We start from the raw sequence: 21262 nt of genomic DNA, 5'->3' as shown, positions 1-21262 counted from the left end.
GAAAAAAGAAAAGAAAATTAGCAGCCTTGAGAAAAAAATGTCTCCAGTGTTCCCAGTGAGGTTCTATCTTAGGTCTCTACATGGGCCAATCCAGAAGACAACTATTGAACTTGGTTCCAGAAAACATTTACATATTAATCTGCTAAATTTTTTAACCCTTCCTTAGTCCTTTTTAATTCCCCCAATTCACTTTACATGCAGAAGAGAGGGTGAAGAGAAGACAGAGGACTAGAAAAAAAGAAGAAAAGGTCAATTCAATAGGGGACATATATACACATATACGTATATATATATAAGTATGTGTGTGTGTATATATATATACACACACACACACACACATATATCTAGATATGTACATATATATACAGAGACATAGTTGCATGCTAGAAATCAAAAAAGGGACAACATTCTGGCAGATGAGAAGTAGAAGCTGAAAGCTTAAGAGTTTGAGACAAAAAAAAACAAAAACAAAAAACAAAACTAAGAAAAGGGAAAAGCTTAGGATATGAAGACATTTTCTAAGAAAGATTAGAAGAGAGCTCTGATGTAGAAAGGGAAAGGACGTTATTAGATAAGGATCAAAGGAATAAGAAACAGTAAAGAAGAATGAAGTGTTCATGTAGAAGGAAATAGAAAGTCCAAATACATTACAGACACATTTATTTTTTAAAACGACATTTAAAATGGTTAAAAGGGAATATAAAATAAAAGATGTGAAGAGAGAGTGAATACCAATCAAAGAAAAAACAATGTAAAGAACCTAAAAGAGTTAGAAGAGGAAGGCAAAAGTAGCCCTCAGAATTTAGCTGATCAGCCGTTTTATTTCATCAAAGCACTGACCCCCATTTCATATTGAAACTTGACACAGAGTAACCAGATGCTGCTGTTAGCTACTGAGGAGATGAGAGGATTAAATCATCTTTGGTAAAATATGGATGGTAATTTTCCGTAGGTAGGAGGAGTAAGTAGGTTCTGTTATCCAGAACATTGTACTCTTTGTATAATGGCCCACTACTCACAAGTGGTCTCTTTACCATGTGAATTTTGTCACTGTCTCATTTAGCCCCTCTCCCCAAAGCCTCAAGGAACCATTTTTCTCATGTCTGCCATAACTCTGCCCTACCCTTGGCCTTGGCAAGCTTCTGATTTTGGGTGCCCCCAACTGATAGGGGACACAACGGGGGTATGCAGTGTCTTGTTTGACTTCAGATCATCTCAGACACCCACTGCTGCCTCTGCCCTCTCACACATTCGTTGTAGAATGCGGTGAATACTGGTGAAGCTGGGCCTGTCTGCAGGCAGCTTGCTCCAACAGAGACGCATCAGGTTGTAAAGCTCTAGAGGGCAGTTCTCGGGGCAGGAGAGGATGTTGCCATCCCTTACATAGAAAATCACCTCCTCGTGTGCCATCCCATAGTAGGGCTGCAGGCCATAGGAGAATATCTCCCAAAGGACCACCCCATAGGCCCAGACGTCAGACTCTGTTGTGTAACGATTATAAAAAATGGACTCTGGGGGCATCCAGCGGATGGGGATGGCATCGTTTTCATTGGCTTTGTAGTAGTCTGCTGAGTAGATGTTCCTGGAGAGGCCAAAGTCAGCAATCTTCACCACCATATTATTACCCACCAGACAGTTCCTGGTGGCTAAGTCCCGGTGGACAAACTTGCGCTCTGAGAGGTAAGCCATGCCAGCTGCTACCTGCCTAGCAATGCAGAGCTGCTCAGCACAACATAGGGGAGGAGGTCCTGGGCTGGACAGTCGGACCCTGGTAGCCAAGTTACTGTGGCTGAGGTTGCACACTGTCCGAGGCGACATGTTTCGGAGGTACTCATTGAGGTCCCCATAGGCCATATATTCGAACAGCAAGCACATCGGCTTACCAACAGCACACACTCCTAGAACCAAAACAGTATGGTCAGCAAACTCTATTTAAGTTAAAAGTGACATGGAAAGTAAAAAAAGTCATGAGATCTTGGGCCTCATTAAGACTTTTTTTTTGAATGATTAGTCTTGTTTGACTCTTGGTGACCCCGCTGGGGTTTTCTTGGCAAAGATATAGGAAGGATTTGCCATTTCCTTCTCCAGCTCATTTTGCAGATGAGGAAACTGAGACAAACAGGATTAAGTGACTTGCCCAAAGTCACACAGCTAGTAAGTGTCTGAGGCCAGATTTGAACTTGGGTCCTATGGTCTATCTACTGTGCTGCTAAGCTACCCTAAGAAAGACATAGGGACAGAAAAAATTAGAGGTGATAGTTATATAAATCACCTAACCTCTTTGGGTCTCAATTTATTCATCTGTGAAATGAGAGATTAGGCTAGAGGACTCATGAGGTCCTTTCTAGCTGTCTATGTATGATCTATGACCTAATTACTGCCTTGTCTTAGCAGGTAAAGAATTCTCTGTAAGTTAAGATATTCACTTGTTGAGAATGCTATAGGGGATTTCTTTCAGTTTCATGCTTCAGGTGAGACTTTGATTATCTGACCTCTGAGGTTCCTTTCAAGTCTTAAGGGTCAAGAACCGACAAAATTACATTTTTTGCTTCATTGTTGTTTCAATCTGAGGCAGGATGGTGGAAAGAACACTGGACCAGGAGCCAAGCCCCAACCCAGCCATGTAATGGTCAAGCAACCCTTGGTAGCGCTTTACTATTTAGTCCAATTTTTATTGATCTATACAATGAGAATAATAGTACCTGTCCCATTAATCTTACAGGTTGCTGAAACACTCAAGTGTGATAATATGTGTGCAGGGATTTGAAAACTAGGAGGTGCTATATAATTGTAAAAGCATTATTGCAATTATTTTTCTATCAGTGATAGTAATAGAAAAGATGGCGTATGAATAAGGATGTTAAGGGATTAATAGGTAACACTTTAAAATGCCCTAAGATTCTTGAAGGCACTAAAAAGTAGAGAATTTTTGAAATTCTTATCCTGAACTATTTTGATAAAATGCCATTTCCATGTGGTTTAGGCAGGTAAAAATTTGAATATAAAATCTTTTCCTTTCTCTCTGACACCACCTCTCCAACCCTTAACTTCCAACCCTGATCTTGAGATTTTTACTAAGATTTCACATTCTAAGGGCTTCATCAATCAGCGTATCCTTATAGACAAAATTAGAAATTAATAAATAACTATACCTTATTACACTGGGCAATTGGATGTTCCTTCCAGAAATTTCTCTAGAAATAAGGTACTATACTACCTGTGAAGGTATTTAATAAGATCCTGCCTGTGGTTTTCTAGGTTGTTGACGGTACATGTCTCCTCCTTCCCCAAAGTAGCAAATATAGAGTGGTTCTGAGGAGAAAGAATGGAACTTGGTGTGAATAAGGCCTGGGCATAAATTCCCCATTAGACTTTTAACTACTTGTGTGAAGCCTGGGCAAGATATCTCTCTGAGCCTCAGTTTTCTAATCTATAAAATGGGGATTAATAATAGCACTTACTTCTTAGGGTTGTTGTGAAGATCAAATAAGATAACATATGTAAATCACTTTGTAAAGTTTAATTACTATTGAATTATTGATAATAACTAACAATTATTATCTACTATGTACAAGGCACTGTGTTTGGTGCTATTCTTTGTTGTTTGACACATGACAATTATAATTGATTTGTGGGTTGGTTTTTTTTTTTTAACATCAAACCTCTCTTAAGAGTAGCAAGGTTTTTCCCCTAACAGTTCTCACTATATTCCTGGATGGTAGGTCATTTTAAGGTCAAGCAGAAAAAGCCATAATCTGGGAATCAGAAACCCTGAGTTCTGGGTATAGCTCTGTCATTAACTGATCTCAGAACAAGTCTCCGCAGCTGGCTGCAGTTTCCTTATCTGCGAAGTGATGAGGTGGGACCAGATGATTTAAGGGTCTCTTAAGGTCCAAAATTCTATGACTATCTCAGGCACTTCTGCCTTTTTCTAACATATGGATTGAGAAACTGAAGCGTGTTGGAATGTCTGTGCTGGGACACACTCGTTGTACTTAGAAAGGACTGATGTTTGATCCAGGGACCTGAAGACCCTGATCTAGGAATCTGACTAGGCTCCTTTCATAGGAAATGTTACCCTTTATTATAGATTTAAAAGGAATAGGAAGTTGTGCATAATAGCTTTGCTGTTTCATGTGCAACCCATCTTTTTTTTTAAAATTATACTATGTTAGGGAAATGCTTGTTTTATTCCATAAATTAAAAATAAAATAAATATTTAAAAAAAAGAAACGTTATCCTAGCCTGAGTGTCCCTTAATGTTTGTCCAATTCTTTTTCTTCTCATTGCCATTTCCTTCCAAGAAATTGGAATTGTTAATGAAATATGCTTGAGAATACAACTGCAAAGAATGAGTATCAGGAGAACCAGACTGAGTGTTTACAATGCATGGCCAGTGGCATTTTGATGCATTCCTCCACGGACACCAGTCTCATTCTGAGCTTTCTATTGGGCAATATAGACAATTCTGTTGCTAGGGGTTACTTTGACACACATACTGTAGGGCTTATCCCTAAACCATGCAAAGTCTGTGACTGAAAGACAATGCTTCATTACTCCCAGTGGTCTGGGTTATTGTGAAATCCCAAATTCTTTCAGTGGAGCTGTGTTTGGAGAGACAGTAAACAGGACCTGGGATTGGAGCTTGAAAGTCATCTATTAGAAGCTTCTAAGTCCCCTGGGGGTTCTAGTCCCCTGGCTTCCCTTTCACACTTTAAAAGGGCAAGTTACATTAGGACCTCCCTATTGTCCTGTTCTTGGGGTCCAGGCTGTGACAGCAGCTTAGAGGAGGAGGAACAATGATAATAATAGCTAACATTTCTATAATAATACTTTTAAGGTTTTCAAAATTCTTTCCAAATATTATCACATTTGGTCCTCACAGCAACCCTGGGAAGTAGATGTGATCATTGACCCACATTGAAGGAAATAAAGTGACTTGCCCAGGGTCACACAGCTAATAAGTGTTGGAGGTGGAACTTGAACTCCAATCTTCCTAATACTAGGTCCAGTGCTTCACCCCTTCCCCAAGTAGCCAACCTTTGTGATATAGTAAACAATGCCCTGTGATGAATATAGAGTACTTCAGGAACAAAGGAGCATAGATTTACAGTGGGAAGAGCTCTTATAGGTCATTGAGTCCAACTTCCTTATTTTACACATGAGGAAACCGAGGCCTATTGGGGTGAATTGATTTGCCCAGTGTTACACAGCTAAGAGTGGTGAGTAAGAATTTGAACCCAGCTCTTCCTGACCCCAACATGTCCCATACTATCTCAGGAATATGGTGTATATTAGAAATAAACCAGAGACAGTAATGGACAGAACCAAAAGGTTCACAGTAAAACTGTGAGATTAATTTTTTTCTTTTAAATAGAGGGTGTCACAAAGGCGATATAGGAAGTAACACAGAGTAAGGGGAAAGAAGGGCCAGTGGATTAATGCATTTGCCTTCCTGTACTTTCAAGTTGGTTCTTTACATAGGAATCTGGGAAAACAGAGAAGTTTAGTGTCAAATGACTAATAAGCTTATGTAAAGGTTATATGTAAAAGTGTTTTGTAGATGCTTCCAATACACAATTGAAAAAGATTTTTAAAAAATCATTTGTAAACCTGTATTTTCATAAAACTCTTAAAAATTAAAGAGCTGTGAGGATAGAATAGAATATAAGTGAAAGTGGTGTATAGCACTCTACAGGAAGGCAGCATGCTGGAGTGAGAAGGGCCCCAGCACTAAAGTCAGGGGATATAGGGTGTGAATCCTGGTTCTGTTACTTACCATCTGTTGAACAAGTCACTTAACCCTTTGTATTTCAATGTCTTCATCTGTCTAGTTGTCTTACATTTGGCTGGCAGCTAGGTGGAGTAGTGGATAGAGAGCTGTACTTGGAATCAGGAACTGAATTCAAATACTGCTTCAGGAACCTTTCTAGCTATGTGACCCTACCTTAGTTCCCTTATCTGCAAACTGGTGATAATAATATAGTACCACCTCACAGGGTTGTTGTGAGAATCAAATCATACACATACACACACACACGTATGTATGTATATATATATACATATACATATGCACACATAAATGCATATATGCATATCTATATAGATACATATACATGTACATACATATATAATGTATATATATACATGTGTAGAGATGCATATCTATATAGATAAATATATATGTATATACACACACACTAGCTAATATTTATATAGTGCTTACTATGGGCCAGGCACTGTGTTAAGTGCTTTACAATTACTATCTCATTTGGTTCTTACAACAACCCAGGGAGATAGGGCTATTATTACTCCCATTTTGCAAATGAGAAAATAGAGGCAAACAAAGGTTAAGTAATTTGTCCAAGGTCATACAGCTAGTCAGTGCCAGAGGATGGATTTGAGCTCATGATTTCCTGACTGTAGGCCCAATGCTTTATTCACTGTGCCCTCCTAGCTGCCCCATATATAATGTACACGTAACTTTGTAAACCTTAATGTGCTATATAAACATTAGCTGTAATAATTTTAATAATTATCTGACATGGTTGCTGCAAGTGTTATATCGGGCAATGAATGTAAAGGGTGATATAAATGTTTTCTATTATATACATATAAAATATCAGGAAGCAATACGGGCATTAAATGTGCCTTAAGAACCAAATCAAAAAAGAAAGAATTGAGGCAATAGGGAAGTTTTATCACAGGGTAGCTAGCTTCTTCTTGGAATTATACCAAACCCACCTTTTGCTTACCTATAGTTTCTTTTTTCTCCCTGAGAAATGCAAAGTGTTTTCCAGACATCTTGCTTTTTCTGACACCAGCCAAACAAAGGTGTTGCATGGATGGAGAAACTGAGTTGCATGAGCAGTGATGTCACTTATCACTGGCGGTATTGCCATAGAATAGCAAATCACATGACTACTAGGGCATGCATCTAAGCACTGGATACCTGTTTTGCTATTTCTTGGCCTACGAGAACCTGATGGGGTCTAAGGAATGCCCAGCGGTGCCATGTGCAAATAATACAGAGGCAAGAAAGAGAGAATCACGGAATTTTAGAGCCAGAAGGTATATCATCTATCACCAACCCATTATAATATTATCTGATAACTGGCTATCCAGAAAGGAAGCAAGAAAGGGAGAAAATGGAAAAAGAAAAAAGAAAGAAGTAAGCATGATGCCTTAAAGGCCACCAGCAATTAATTCAGGTGATATTCACTGGAACCAATGGAATAAATCACCTATCCTTGCAATATACTGCTCTTGTGTGAGAGACAGCATGGTATAGTGCAGGGGTGGGGAACCTGCGGCCTCCGGGCCACATATGGCCCTCTAGGTCCTCAAGTGTGGCCCTTTGACTGAATCCAAACTTCATAGAATAAATCCCCTTAATAAAAGGATTTGTTCTATAAAAGTTGGATTCAGTCAAAAGGCTGCACCCAAGGACCTAGAAGGCCACATGTGGCCTTGAGGCCACAGGTTCCCCACCCCTAGTAGAGTACAAAGGGCATTGGAAATAGGGTCATGGAACCCCAGGGCTCAATTCCTTGCTATGCTACTTAACCTGTGTGACCTTAAGTGTAGGTCATGTCCTGTCCTCCACATCTCAGCATCCTCATCTGTTTGTAGGGAGACTGAAGATTTTGCTGGCCAAAATATAGCACTTAGGCTTCAATGCAAGAGAATTTGAATCAGAGAAGTTATAAGTTAAAGAGGTTTGTTTCTCCATCTACCTAGTCTGAATTCCTAGCTTTACTATGCATACCTGTCAGCAGCAAATGGAGGGAGACTGAGGTTTTCATTGGCCAAAATCAGTCTTCACCAAAGTCTACAGGCTTCTGGGAACCTCATGTGAGAGGGGAATGCCACAGGTACTACCTTCAAAATGAAGAGCTTGCCACATGTGGCCCTCACTTGAGGACCTAGAGGGCCATGTGTGGTTTGAGGCCATAGGTTTCCCACCCCTGGAACTTAGACTCAAAGATCTCTGAAAACCACTTTGGTTTTAAATCCCCTGATCCTATAATTGTTAATTCACTGTGCCCCACCAGCAATGCCTGACCACTGTAATCCTTTTCATTGCAAATTATCCAAACTTCCCTAAGTGGGTGATGGGAGCGCTGCCCTTAGAGTCACCATCGCTGATCTGAGTTTTGGGAGGGGCAACTTGAGGAATAATCCATAGCTTCCCAAAGAAAGGCCTGATTGTGCATTTTCCTTTCTTACCTAGGAGCCTAACGATGTTTGGATGGTCAAATTCTGCCATGAGGGCCGCCTCCCTCTGGAAGTCTGCCTGCATGTCTGCTGAGGCTTCTTCTTTCAGCATTTTCACTGCCACCATGGTAAAAGGCTCATAAGGTCGTAGGCCTGGAGCTCTGAGAATCAAAAATGGAGATCAACGTTTATGGATATTCCATCCGCCATACTGGTCCAAATAGAGGCTACAGCAACAATGCTAAGTTTGACTTCTCCCCAATTCTGGTTTTAACATGAATATGGTCTAAAATTGGTGTTATTTTCCTTTTCAGAAAGATTTTATTTTAAGGTCTATACTCAGACCAATATGAATGCCTCTTCAAAGGAGAAGATGAGGTTAAGGTTCACAAAGTAATTACATATATTATCCCATTTGGTCCTAAAAATTCTGTGAGGTAATTACTATTATCCCCATTTTACAGAAGAGGAAGCTGGGGGAATCAGAGGTTAAATGACACACTCAGAGTCACACCACCAGAGAGTAACTGGGCAAAAAATGTGAAGCCAGATCTTCCTGACTCTGTGTAGAGAGAACTTTACCTACTAGGCCCTTCTACCCACCTCCACCTAGCATTCTTAATCTTTTCGTGTGTGTCATGGATGCATTTGGCAGTCTGACAAAATCAATGGACCCCTTTTCAAAATAATCTTTTTAAATGATTGAAGGAAGTGCTAAATTCCAATTAGAGAGTATTAAAAATAAAAATGTATTTTTCCCCATTTGTGGAACCCCTGAAATCTGCCTGTGGAGCAGGTAGGTTAAGAACTCTGGCTCTAAGATGATATGAGGACTACTCTTTTACTAGTAGTGACTGGATTCCACAAGAAAGAAGTTAAGATAAATTTAACATTTTAACTTGATTCATTAAGCAACATAATGTGAGAAGATCTTACTCTAGGACCAAAACTTGGTTTTTTTTGGGGGGCGGGGGTAGGGTATGGGTAAGGGGTGGTGGCAATTAAGGTTAAGTGACTTGCCCAGGGTCACACAGCTAGTAAGTGTCTGAGACTGGATTTGAACTCGGGTCCTCCTGACTCTAGGATGCTCTATCCACTATGCCTATTTGCTGCCCTAGGACCAACATTTCTAATATGCCTCTAAATAACAGGTCTGGCTTAGAACTTCTCAACCCTGCATTATGGCAGCTGCAACTTGGAAGTTATTGGCAACACTTTCCTCGTAGGTTCCACTTGGAAAAATATATTGTTTTGGTGTGATAGAATTTATGAGCTACTGAAGATCTAAGAATCACCAACCTCTGTGACTATACATACTACTTTGGGAATCTAATGGAGGGTGTCTAATGGCCTTGGTAAATGTGAGTGGGATTGTGTTTTTTCAGGTCTAATTGAATATTTAAGACACGACCACCCATTAAAGAAAAGTTTTTAGAAGGGACATAAAACAAAGTTGTTGTGAAAATGAAAATAATGGTTATCAGCTTTGGGGAACGAAAAGAAATGTTGAGACCCAAAGTGATCCTTTCATCCTAACACACTTTCTCATTTTATAAAAATGCATATTTCATCTCTCTTTTTTAATAGAATTAATCTATTAATCTATACAGAACCATAAAATGTTAGAGCTTATAGGGCCATTGAAGATGATCTAATCTCTAAGATTACTCTATAGTAATCTTTACTAGAGAGATGAGGAACTTGAGGCCAAGAGAGGGGAAGTTACTTGGTCAAACTTAAGTAACAAGTTACTGGCAGAGCCATGACCACCACTAAAGTCTTCTGGCTCCTATACTTTGTTCTTTCTCCTGCCCCATAATCAGGAATATTATTGTCTGTAAGAGAAGAAAAATTTGAGAATAATCTTTAAAACAAAGGTTTAAAGTGATCTTTAAATGAAATGAAATAAATACAGCAATAGAAAATTGGTAAGGGAATTTGGAAATTTGAAAATAATGCACTATATTAAAAAGTCATTTTATGAATATACAAGGATAATGGGAGCCCAGATTTAGAGTGGGAAAGGGTCTTAGATGCCATTTAGTCCAACCACCTCATTTTACAGATGAGTCCATTCTGCAGCATTAAATGGTCGATTAGATTTAATTGACTCTTAAGTATCTGCACTTCTGTGTGATTTTGTTTACACTTGTTCTTCATCCCTTATTTTCTTTCCCATGCACCATGATCCTTTATTGCGTGTGCTATATTTCAGTCATTTTTCAGCCATGTCCAACTTTTTGTGACCCCATTTGGGGTTTTCTTGGCAAAGATGCTGGAGTGGCTTACCATTTCCTTCTCCAGCTCATTTTACAAATGAGGAAACTGAGGCAAAGGGGTTAGGTGACTTGCCCAGAGTCCCACAGCTAAGTAAGTGTCTAAGGTCAGATTTGAACTCTGGAAGATGAGTCTTCCGATTTTACACCTCTTACTCTATATACTGTGCCACCTAACTGTCCTGCATGTTACATACTGTATGCCAAATTAAATGGGCAAACACTTTTAATCAAGATATTTAATAATTTGGTAAAAAAAAACCTGACATGCAAAATTTTATACATATCAAAATTCAATGTGGTTCCTTTTCACATCCCACAACACCCTCATAAAAGCCACCAAAAGCACTTTCAAAGGGAAAGGTGCACATCTTTCAACAATAGAAATATTTTTCTTTAGAAACTTTACCTTGCTTGAAAGACCCTTCCAAATGCTCCTTCTCCAATATCTCTCACATATTCAATATTGTTTCGTGGATACTCCAGGCTGAGGAGTTTGGGGTTCAGAAGGAGTGGCATGCGCTGGTACATAGGGTTGGGATGAAGTCTGTCCAGCAAGAGCTCAGAAGGGAGAGTTGTGAGTGTGGGGGTTGCAGATTCCCTGCAAAGAAGAGCAACACATAAATCTCAGGATTGGTTAAAGCAGGGACTTCTTTTACTCTTTCTCCCCAGCAATAATGCCTTCAAAGGACACCTAATTTATTGGTCAAAAAGGTTGGAAGGGCCCAAGGAGTCCTTCTGGAAGGTCATATCTACACCAGTGCGATCTAAGTGTGAATACAATGCGACCCAATAAGCGCTTAAGAAGTGCCTATGTCAGGGCAGCTAGGTGGTACAGTGGATAGAGCAGAGGTGCTAGAGTCAGGAGGACAAGAGTTCAAATCCAGCCTCAGTAACATAACACTCATTAGCTGTGTGACTCTGGGCAAATCACTTGACCCCAATTGCCCTCACCAAAAACAAAACAAAAAATCAAAAGAAGTGTCTATGTGCCCAGTTCTGTACTAGGTGCTGAGGCAAGAAAGACAAAACAAAACAAAATTTCTTTCCCTCAAAAAGCTTTCATTTTATTGGACATACTCCAGATTTAACATTAGACTGACTCCAAAGAAACACAGAAGTCTTTTAAATTGTTCAATTGGGATTGTTTTGTTCCTTGTCCTTGTGTTGTCCACATTACCTCCAACAATGTTGGGTGCGAACAGGTGTTTAAAAAATACTTGTTGACTGATTGGTATTCAAATCATTTGGCACATTCCATAATGACTACCAATAATACCACTATAATTGTTATATAATTACCCAGCCCTTTCAGAACTACCTACCCTGCCAAGTAGGCAAAAAAAGAAAAATCTAAACCCATTAATTCTCTCAAACAACTATTTTGATGAAAATAAAAGATGGTCCTGTGGACCTCTGTCCTAAAAGGTATGACTATTTTTTTTTTTACAGCCATGCAACCTTTATTAAGGTACACAGAGGAAAACCACAAACACCTTCTTTCTTGGCATTACTATTTTTCTTAAAAAAAAGTTTAATTGATGGCTTTTTTTTTTTACAAATGTCATTTTCTGATACTCCCTTATCCTTAAATGAATCCTACCTTGTAACAAGGAAAAACAGTTTAAGTAAAACTGACCAGCAAAATGTTTGATGGTATGTCCCTATCGTCCTCTGCCTGTCTAAGGAGAGGAGGAAATTATATACTTCCCCATTTGTCAAGATATGCCAAATTATTTTTGATAATTACTTGCAAAGCAGGATGACTAATGACAGAGGCAGACTGAAGAAAATAACTGTAGTCAGGTGTTACTCTTGGTTGAGATACCTAAGGCAGGACTTCTCTCCTCAGTTGAGGGGCTGACTCAAGAAAAGCCTGATTTTACCTCTTCTTATTTTTCCACTGTCTTCGCCTTCGGCGGCAGCAAAGGAGAGCAGTCACGGTGAGAAAGCCAATCACTGCAAAGCTGGAGATGATGGAGATGATGACCGTCATAGAGTAGGTAGGTGAAAATGCAGATGAGGAAGGTCGTTCTGGAATGTCTGCACTGGGTTTGACGGTTACCAGTGGGGAGACTGTGAGAAAACAAAAAAAAGGTGGGTTTTGGTTCAGTGGCAAACGTGAAAGGAGGTTCTGAACTGAAAGTCAGCTGGGAAAGAAATTATACATTCTGAGTCAAGTGCCTGGGGCTGGGGTCTTCCTGATTACTCATTTGACTCATGCAAACTAAACATCAACACCAGTCCCTAAGGGTTATAACTGTTATTGTTGTTCAGTTGTGTCTGACTCTTCATGACCCCATTTGGGATTTCTTTGGCAAAGATACTGGAGTAGTTTGCCATTTCCTTTTCCAGTTCATTTTACAGATGACAAAACTGAGGCAAACAGGGCCAAGTGACTTGCTCAGGGTCACACAGCTAGTGAGTATCTGAAATCAAATTTGAACTCGGGTCTTCCTGACTCTAGGATATCACACTATCCACTGTACCACCTAGCTGCCCCAAAGTTTGCAAAGCGCTTTACATATATCTCATTTTCTCCTTACAACAACCCTGGGAGGGAAGTGCTATTATTATCCTCATTTTGTGGATGGGAAAACTGAGGCAGACCTGGGTTAAGTGGTTTGTCCAAAGTCACACAGTTAAGAATCTGGGCTAGATTTGAATTCAGGTCTTTCTGACTCCAAGTCCGGCACTCTGTACACTGTGACAGAGAATTATCTCAAACTGCCTCAAAGCAGAGATGTTTATAATTGAAGAAACCTGAGATCTCATTTAGTTTTCCCTTCTTATGTGGCTGATCAATCAGTAAGTACCTACTACGTGCCTTGAATCGTGCCCTGGACATACAAAAAGAGGCAAATGATAGTTCCTGCCCTCAAGGAGCTTACAATGTAATGGTGTGCTGATAAGGAGGCTAAGGACCAGAGAGGTCAAGTGGTTTACCCAAGGTCACATAGATGTCACATTGAGCTCTTATTATAGACAGGACTGGAACCCAGGCCAGGGATGAGTTTATCTTACTATATCTCTTATGACATTGTAACTACAGCTGTGAACATTAACTGATCTTGAATTTTTGTCCAAAATATGCTTCCTTTACCAGACATCCCAGAAGATCATCGACCATGGTCCTCCCCAGCTCCTACAAAAGCAGAGGCTAAAAGGAAATGCTTTATTGTAGCCAGTTCTTGAGGATCATTCTCTTTTGTAAAATCTATCATTAGGGTGATAGGTATTGGGCATCGGAGCTTTTCAATAGCAGGTCATGTGATCAGAAAAAATAAAAATAGTTAATACTTACATAGTAATTTATATGGGGATCTCATGAATTTAATTATCGTATTAATTATATATTTATATAAATATATATTAATAGCTATGTATAATATAGTATTAATTATGTGCACTTTGAGGAGAGATATATCATATATGTGATTTCATCAGTGTGGGAAATTCCTGGTATAGAAAGGCCCTCCACCAGTGAAGATCTGTTTCTCTGTAATTTAATCTTGCCTGGGGTACTGACAGCTTCCAGGATCAGGCAGCCCAGATGTGTTAAAGGTGTGACTGTTGAGGTTTAGCTATTAGGGGTGCTGGGACCCCAAAATAACATGCAGGTCCTGCCTGAAAGAATTTGACCCAAACCTTCTTTCAGCCAAAGACAAGGTTTATTAAAGATGAACCATATAACCACATAGATTCCTAAGGAATCTGACCATTTGTGACACTCATAAGGACGGGTGGGCATGAGGAAGTCTCAGCCCCTAAATGGCGACCAAGATGGATCTTATATACAGAAAGACTATGGGAGGGATCTAGGAGTGGCCAAGTAGTTTGGGATGACTGGAGGAGGGGCTAGGAGAAGGGGTGTCTTGATGGGAGTAGCCAGTAAGCTGGGGTGAATAGAACACCAGGGACCTGGAAAACATGGCCAAGGGAGAATGGAGTCTAGATAGGATTAAGGGTCGGGAGGTAGCAGAATTGGGAGACTGGGCCACAGTGAAAGGCCTGTTGAGTGAATTACAGCCTCAGGAAAATGCCAGGGATTTGGGAAGGTCCAAGGATTTTTCTTTTTGGGGTCCAGATCCCAAAGACATGTTCTTTTCCTTTTAGGGATTCAGGTCCCATCCTCATCAGGACTTATACTGGTCTTTCTGACTCCCTGACTAACTTTCTAGTCTCTCTCTAGTATACCTCATTGCCAATCTGACACGATAGCTAGGTTTAGGAGTGGGAAAATAACTTAGAAAACAAAGAAGATAATAATTAAATGCACATTGCTTGTTATGTACATTGCTAAGCACTGTATATAATTTCAATTTATCTTGTTCTCTATTTCATTTTATGAAGCATGTAGCTCTAAAGACTGAAAAGAGGTAACTCAAAGGTGAGAGAGTGTTGTTCAGAAATGCAATGGCTCACTCTGGCATGGGTGAAAGATGAATTATTGAGGATTTGGATTTTAATTTGGGAACAAAAAATTTCAGTGTTAGTCATGGAAGCTGCAGTGTAATCTTAAAGAAATTAATTCAAACTATTCATTGGAAGGACAAATCCTGAAGCTGAAGCTTACGTATTTGGCCACAAAATGAGAAGACAGGACTCACTGGAAAAGATCCTGGTGTTGGGAAAGACTGAAGGCAAAAGGAGAAGGGGATGGATGAGATGGATAGATAGTGTCATGGAAACAGCAGACATGAACTTGAACACACTTCGGGAAACAGTGAAGGATAGAAGGACCTGGTGTGCTATGGTCCATAGGGTCACAAAGAGTTGGACACAACTGAATGACTGAATAACAACCATGCAATGTGACAAACACAATTTGAATCCTACTGACTTCTGCTTTTTTTTTACTCTTTGCCTAATTTTATGTTCTAGGGCTTATCCTTCTCCCACAGATATCTGGGCTTCTCTTTTAGAAGAGAATGTAAATTTTCATTTTCAGGTTAATATCTTAATATGAAGAGGCAGTACAGTACAGTGGAGTTAGGAAGACCTGGCTTTGACACATACTGGCTGTGTTACCTTGGGCAAGTCACTTACATTCACAGTACCCCAGATAACTTGCTAACACTAAATTACAAGATAGTTTCTGGTCTGCTTTGACATAGGCATTTCCTAATCAGCAGCTACCTAGACCAATGAAATCATGGGTCCATTTAAGAAACAAAAATAAAACTTAGGGTAACAGATTTAAATCAGAAAGAGATCTCAGACATCACTTAGTCCAACCCTCCCCCCCCCCACCCAATTTACAGATAAGAAACCTAAGGCCCAGAGGAGTTAAATGATTAGCCCATGGTCACACAGGCATGAAGTGATGTTAGATTCACACCCGGATCTTGTGATCAGTACTCTTTCTACCATTCCATCCTATCAATGGGCATAACAAACAGGTTTGCTTTCATGAAAACCACTAGGCAAAAGTTATAGATAGGCAAATTTTTACTGGATTAAAAAAAAAGAGTTTTGTAACAATTTGAGCAGGGCTACCCCACAAGATGGTCAATAGTATTGTTCCTCAGAAGCTAGACTTGTCACAGATATTGACTCATCTCCATGAGACTTTCTCTACCATGCTATAGATACCTCTTCACTCTGGAAGCTCCCCTGGATTTCTCCCCACATTGGAAGTAACCTCCCTATCTGCAGCCTCTTCCCCTTGCTGGCTGGTTCCTCCCACCTCCATTTTTAAGGAGAAAGCCCAGGCTAATCTCATCTTCATTCATCTCCAGGCGGCATCCCTGACTTTCTCTCTCATGCCCTTGCTCAGGTACCTTCTCCCTCCTTACCCGTTAGATCCCTTTTGTGTGCTATCTTCCCCCATTAGACTGTCAACTCCTTGAGGGCGGGGCTGTCTTTCTTTCTGCTTGTATTTGAATTCCTAACACTTAGCAGATTGCCTAGAGTAAGAGCTTAAAAATGTTTGTTGGCTTGACTAATGGGTAGAATTTGGATTTCTTAATCTTTCAGGACTCTTCTAAACTGGAGAATCTATTTACCAGTGCCAGAATAGAGAAATGTTAACCTCAAAATTTAGTGCAACACATGTATGACCTATATCTGATTGCTTGCCATCTCAAGGAGGGGAGAGAAGAGAGAGAGGGATAGAATATGGAACTCAAAACTTTAAATAAAAACATCAAAAAAAAAAAGCACAAGAGGAAACACCTGTAGGAATATTACACAAATATTAGTGTTAGACAAGAGACAAAAGTTTTATCAGACATCAGAACGGTTTTTTGTTGTAGGCTATTTTCCAGGCCATTGTGATCAGTATCTGCTAGTGAGCACCTGAACTAATTGATGCCCCAGTCCTGCTTACCACTGGTGCAGGGAGGTACTGCACAGTATTCCCATCTTACAGCTCGGTCCTTAGTGAAGCACCAGGGCCGTTCCCTTTCTCCTCCTGGATTTCGGCAATAATTCTCTGCATTTGATAGCTCAGGGAACATCTGAGGTGTCCTTCTGTGTACTTGGGGGGCCTGGTGAAAAAATAGCAACATCAGTTATCCTTAGTCTATACAGCTGATTATTCTTTCCAAATTAAATCCAGATATTGTGAGCTTTGATTTACTATAATTTTCATTAGATCAGATGATTCTTTCTTTTCTCTTTCCCCTTCCTCTAATCATATCGGTCAGAGGATTAGACACTGACAAGTACATCTCTGAAAGGATGTATCATTTACTTGATTCCTGAATGGAATCCTCAAATACTATATGAATTTAAGTGGAGGGCAAAGAGGCAGGGTTTAGTAGCAATTGACTAGGAAATCTCCCAGACAGAGCATCTCTATCTATCTGTAGACAGGAATCTACTGGTGAGGACTCTCACCCTAAGCAGAAGCATGTAGATAAAGAAAGTAGATGGGAAAAATAGAGATGAAACAGGTAAGTAACAAACAATTTTCTTTCTGAGAGCCAGGAGTCTTTTAAAAGCTCACCTGTTGGGGCAGCTAGGTGGTGAATGGCTAGAGCTCTGGTCTTGGAGTCAGGAGGACCTGAGTTCAAATCCAGCCTCAGACACATAACACTTACTAGCTGTGTGACCCTGGGCTAGTCACTTAACCCTAATTGCCTCACAAAAAAACCCCCACAAAAACAAAAAGCAAAAACTCACCTGTTCACTCCATTTCTGACAAGGAATGCCTGATATTGTGACATTGATGGTACCTTGGTACAATCTTCCCCTGTCCTGATAGCAAGTTGCTAAAACAAAGAGAACCACAAAAAAAGAAACCACATACAAAGTAAACTTTTAGGGTCAAAAGAACAATAGCATGTCAGAATTAAAAAATGAAAGTTAAAAAAACACACCCTACATTTGGAGTAAAGGAAGAATTAAAAATCACCTTAGTGACAGTAGGAATGGAAAAGCATGAATTTTCTTAACCAGATATTGTGAATATTCATGGCATTTTTGTAAAGGCTAGAGAAAGGATATATGACTTCAATGATAGAAGAAATTCCCTCTATTAATGCAGAGCATCCCCCTCTCTTTGATTTCATCTTGGAGAGCAGACTAAAACCCGAGAGGTCATTTGATTTGCCCAGGGCGGCACTGCTAGGATGCATCAGAGCCCTTTCTGGCTCTGAGGTGGGTTCTCCATACCCATTTTTGGAAGACAAGCATTATTGCCCCAACTTTGGAGACAGTGAATTGGCAAGACACTGAGACAGAGTCAGTTATCACAGGGTTGGGTATGGTAGTGGTTCTTGGATGTCATTCATTTTGCATGTCAAAAAACTGAGGCTGGGAGAGGTAATACTATTAGCAAGAGATTATAGAGGTAGTTTATTGGCAGAGATGGGACTAATCAAGGAATGGGGAGGGGGACTAAGCAAACGTAAACCAAATTTGTGTCTGCTTTGGGCAAACATTGAAAAGACTTGAGGGTGGTAGGAAGGGGAGAATGCTTTCAAGCATTAGCACTGAAGGGAAACATTAGGTTTGGTATTATTTCACTTTTGTTAAATTACTATTATTGCAACCCACAAACAAACCTATAGTATTTACGCTACTTCATGGGTTAAAGGTCCAGTTGTGAGCTAGCCTGGGACTAGAGCCCAGATTTCCTAATTCTTTATGTAGTGCTTTTCTACTACACAAGTTGAGTTTAAGTTAAATCACAAACTCTGAGTGGATGGAGATCCAGCATGGCACAATAGATAGAAAGCTTTCCATGGGGCCAGGAAGATCTGGGTTTAAATCCCATCTGTGATCAATGGTTTAGGTGACCCTAGGCAAGAAATCTAACTTTTCAGTGTTCTCAGCAAATGATGTCAAACTCAAATAGAAATGGGGCCCAGTAAATCATACACAAGGATCCCTATAGGCTGCATGCTTACTTAGAAAACCACCTATTAACATTATATCTATGTTCTATTGTAATTTTATTTTATTAAATATTTCCTAGTTACATTTTGATATGGTTCCAGCATCTCAGAGGACTGTGGAGGGCACATGTGGCTCTGTGTTCCACATCTTGGCCTTGGGCAACTTCCTGAGACTAAGTTACAGAGAGGGAGCCAACCTGCTGCCTTTGAAGTTATAGGTTCTGACCTTGTAGACAGTAGATTTCTTTTGAAAGATAACAGTCAAGTTTTGTTCATTTTTAGTAACAACCGTATAGGATTCTATTTCCAAATTTGGGGCATGAATTCAATTTGAAGGTTTTTTTTTTTCCTCTCTCTCTCTCTCTCTCTCCCCCCCTTTTTTTTTAAAGAAAAACCTTTCACCACTAAAAACACTAGGAAATATATTTCTGATTTAATAACAGATGAGCCACAAAGAATAATCTGACAGTAATTTCATTAACCCTAAAGAAACACCAGTGGACTTGGGAAATACAAAACCATTAGATTATGATGAGTATTCTAATGCTAACTTACTGTGTCAAATTTTGTCCTCATGCACACAGAACTTGAATGAATAATTCATGGAATTTGGCTTAGCGTGAGCCTATCTTCCTTTGCGTGTGGGTATCCATAATGTCATGATTCTAACTTCCTCTGACAGTCTTGTTTTGCCTTTTAGTCATACAAGGTGGTTATCGCTTCTTACAAGTAAATTGTGTGTTGCCTTTTAGAGAGTATGGTTACTGACCCACTGTCCGTAGACTATTGCTTTGACAAGTCTTGTTTTCAGTGATGGGTTATTCTGGCCTCCTTCCTGCTGTTCTTCATAGGTGTTCATCTCTCATCTCTGTGCCTGTGCCCAGGCTGTCCCTGATGCCTGGAATGCACTTCCTCCTCACCTCTGCCTATTAGAATACCTAGTTTTGGGGCAGCTAGATGGCACAGTGGATAGAGCACTGGCCCTCAAGTCAAGAGGACCTGAGTTCAAAGGTGGCCTCAGACCAAACACTTGACACTTACTAGCTGTGTGACTCTGGGCAAGTCACTTAACCCCGATTGCCTTAAAAAAAAATACCTAGTTTTCTTCAAAGTTCAGCTTCAATGCAACCATCCACACAAGGTCTTCCCTACTCCCCCCACCTGTTGATCTCCCCTGCAAACCCCCCCCCCAATTGCTTTGCATATATTTTTTACTTCTATGCATGTGTTGTTTTCTTCTACAGAATGTAAGATCTTTGAGGATGAGGACTGTCATTTCTGTCTTTATATCCCAAATGCCTAAGCATAGCACGTCCATAAATAAATGCTTTTTGGTTGTTGGATTGATTGATCTGCCTCCATTCCCTCCTTGTGCTAGTGATATGCGTTTCTGCCCCAAGTAGGAAGGCACAAAGTGGACTAACCAGGAAGGCTTAATGGACCCTTTCCTCTTCCTCTCTCCTAAGGGTTCTTTCTCTACTAGCACCTATGTTGGGTAGATGTTGCCAGAACACTTAGGTTCAAAACTTCTTGGGCTCACCCTAGCCTATTCATTTTAGCCTTTACTTATAATCCATGGTCCTGTTTTTCTCATCATGGGGAAAATAATTCAGAGTTAAAGGCAATCTCTCTCCTGGGGGATGGAAAAATTTTTTCTGACCTGATGTGTTTACTAGGCCTAGGCCTAGATACCTGTATCATCTGTCCTGACTTCCTTTTATTCAAGAAGTCAGTGATTCATACACACACACACACACACACCTATACATATACATATACACACATATGTTGTTTATCCTTCATTCTTGAAGAGGACCAACACACATATATACATGCCTACATATATATATGTGTATACATTTATATATATACACATACACATATGATATTCTCTCTGCCTCAGTCTTCATCCCTGTCTTCCCTTCTTCCTCAGTCCATGTTCTCTCTCTCTCTTTTTTTCTCCCCTTCCTCCCTCATCTTCTGTCTTTCTTTTCATTTTTATATCACCTTTATTTTCAAAGACATCTCTGCCCTCTGCAGAAAGTTATACCTTGTAATAAAGAATAAAATAATAAAAACTAAGGAGGAGGGAAAAAGCAGTTCAGCAAAATCCAACAGTTAAGCCAAGCCTAATCTTGTTACCTCTGAGGAATGGGGAGGGGTACTTAGCAAATGTTAACCAAATCTATGTCTGCTTTGGGCAAATATTGAACCTAATCACCCTTTAAAATGTTGTTCCTATGGAAAAAATATGTTCTGAGTTCCAAACTGCCTTAATGAATGCATGGTTGTAACATATTCAGGCTCTACTAAAGGCCTAATCTGATGCCTCATTGTGGCTCAGAGGTGGTACTGGGTTCTCAAAGACTATGATACTGGTATGGGTGTGTGTGTGTGTGTGTGTGTGTGTGTGTGTGTGTGTGT

The 21262-nt window shown here is 39.9% G+C and overlaps 1 protein-coding gene across 3 annotated transcripts in view; it reads right to left on the bottom strand.

Moving 5' to 3' along the window:
- Positions 1-1067: 1067 nt before the first annotated feature.
- Positions 1068-21262, bottom strand: part of MUSK (muscle associated receptor tyrosine kinase) — a 190271-nt gene continuing 170076 nt past the window's right edge. For 2 of the 3 annotated variants that reach the window (XM_027839484.1, XM_027839486.1), the window contains 4 exons: positions 12380-12569; positions 10903-11094; positions 8230-8378; positions 1068-1898 (listed from right to left, as the gene is read on the bottom strand). In XM_027839484.1, the coding sequence (XP_027695285.1) occupies positions 1216-1898; positions 8230-8378; positions 10903-11094; positions 12380-12569 (1214 nt within the window). In that variant the 3' untranslated portion in view covers positions 1068-1215. Of the gene's footprint in view, positions 1899-8229; positions 8379-10902; positions 11095-12379; positions 12570-16824; positions 16985-17621; positions 17711-21262 lie in introns of all 3 variants that reach the window. The other variant, XM_027839483.1, reaches the window with a different exon arrangement.

Source organism: Vombatus ursinus, unplaced genomic scaffold, assembly GCF_900497805.2.
Source record: "Vombatus ursinus unplaced genomic scaffold, bare-nosed wombat genome assembly UNPS02014832.1, whole genome shotgun sequence".
Classification (NCBI taxonomy): Eukaryota; Metazoa; Chordata; class Mammalia; order Diprotodontia; family Vombatidae; genus Vombatus; species Vombatus ursinus.
Note: the sequence above shows the minus strand (reverse complement) of the source record. Positions and strands in the feature narration are given on the sequence as shown.